The sequence below is a fragment of the Vollenhovia emeryi genome, unplaced genomic scaffold, assembly GCF_000949405.1.
Source record: "Vollenhovia emeryi isolate VEMERY1.0 unplaced genomic scaffold, V.emery_V1.0 DF951600.1, whole genome shotgun sequence".
In the NCBI taxonomy this organism is placed as follows: Eukaryota; Metazoa; Arthropoda; class Insecta; order Hymenoptera; family Formicidae; genus Vollenhovia; species Vollenhovia emeryi.
The window spans coordinates 69-1077 of record NW_011954766.1 but is presented as its reverse complement, the minus strand read 5'-3'; the positions used below and the strand labels follow the sequence as shown (position 1 = coordinate 1077).

At 36.7% G+C, this 1009-nt stretch overlaps 1 protein-coding gene across 1 annotated transcript; it reads left to right on the top strand.

Moving 5' to 3' along the window:
- Positions 1 to 26: 26 nt before the first annotated feature.
- Positions 27 to 629, top strand: LOC105558624. The gene has a single exon (XM_012006447.1). The coding sequence runs from the start codon at positions 27 to 29 to the stop codon at positions 627 to 629; it is 603 nt and encodes a 200-aa protein (XP_011861837.1).
- Positions 630 to 1009: the final 380 nt, after the last annotated feature.

The window sequence follows — 1009 nt, the reverse complement described above, 5'->3', positions numbered from 1 at the left end:
AAAAAATCTGGTCGACACACGAGAAGATGCTGCTTTTATGGTCGTNTCCATGCTATCGCAGGAGGCAAGTGTATCAAATTTGTGGGAAGCTGGATATCTTGGGGATCGCAGATCCTTTAGAGATTAAAACCAAGGAGGCACATCTAGCAGATGTAAAGACACTATTTCAAGATACGACTGGAATCAATGAAGAAGGACGTTACGAGGTTCTATTGCCCTGGAAGGAAAAGCATCCGTCACTCCCAGTTAACAGAGATGTAGCGGAGAAGAGGTTAATATCTGTTACAAAAAAGCTGCGACAGGAAGATTGGTACGAAGATTATGACGGAGTTTTCAACGATTGGCTTTCCGAAGGCATTATAGAAGAAGTGCCACTTGAAAAAATTGACAATAAAGGATTCTATCTCCCCCATAGACACGTTGTTAAAGAAGGAAGTACAACGGTAATACGTCCAGTATTTGATGCTTCAGTCAAGATGAAAGATTCACCCTCGTTGAACCAATGTCTAGAAACAAGCCCCAACCTCATTGAACTCATTCCGGCCATGTTGCATCGATTCAGGGAAAAGAAGATAGGACCCAGACAGCACACGACGTCCAATGGACGTCCATTTTTTGTTCTTATTTAGTCCAAACGTCCATGGACCTAACATGGACGTTTTAAGAACGTACATTATTGGATGTACAAAATATGTTAATTTTGGTACGTTTTAAAGATGTCCATTTCATGTATTTATAAGAAACATGCGTTTGGCGGCTCACATATGCCTTTATTTATATGTTGCGACGTTATATCTATTCACGGATCGTACCAATATAATATAGTATAACAAATTATAACAATTATAATTACTAATACTTATTACATTCATTATAATTACCATTATATATTATATTGACAATTATAATTTTTCTAATGTTATTTTATTTCATATTGCAAGACTTTAAGCAGATAGCACGTATAATAAGTTATTTTTGCAAAGGCTGTAGTACTTATATACAAGTGACA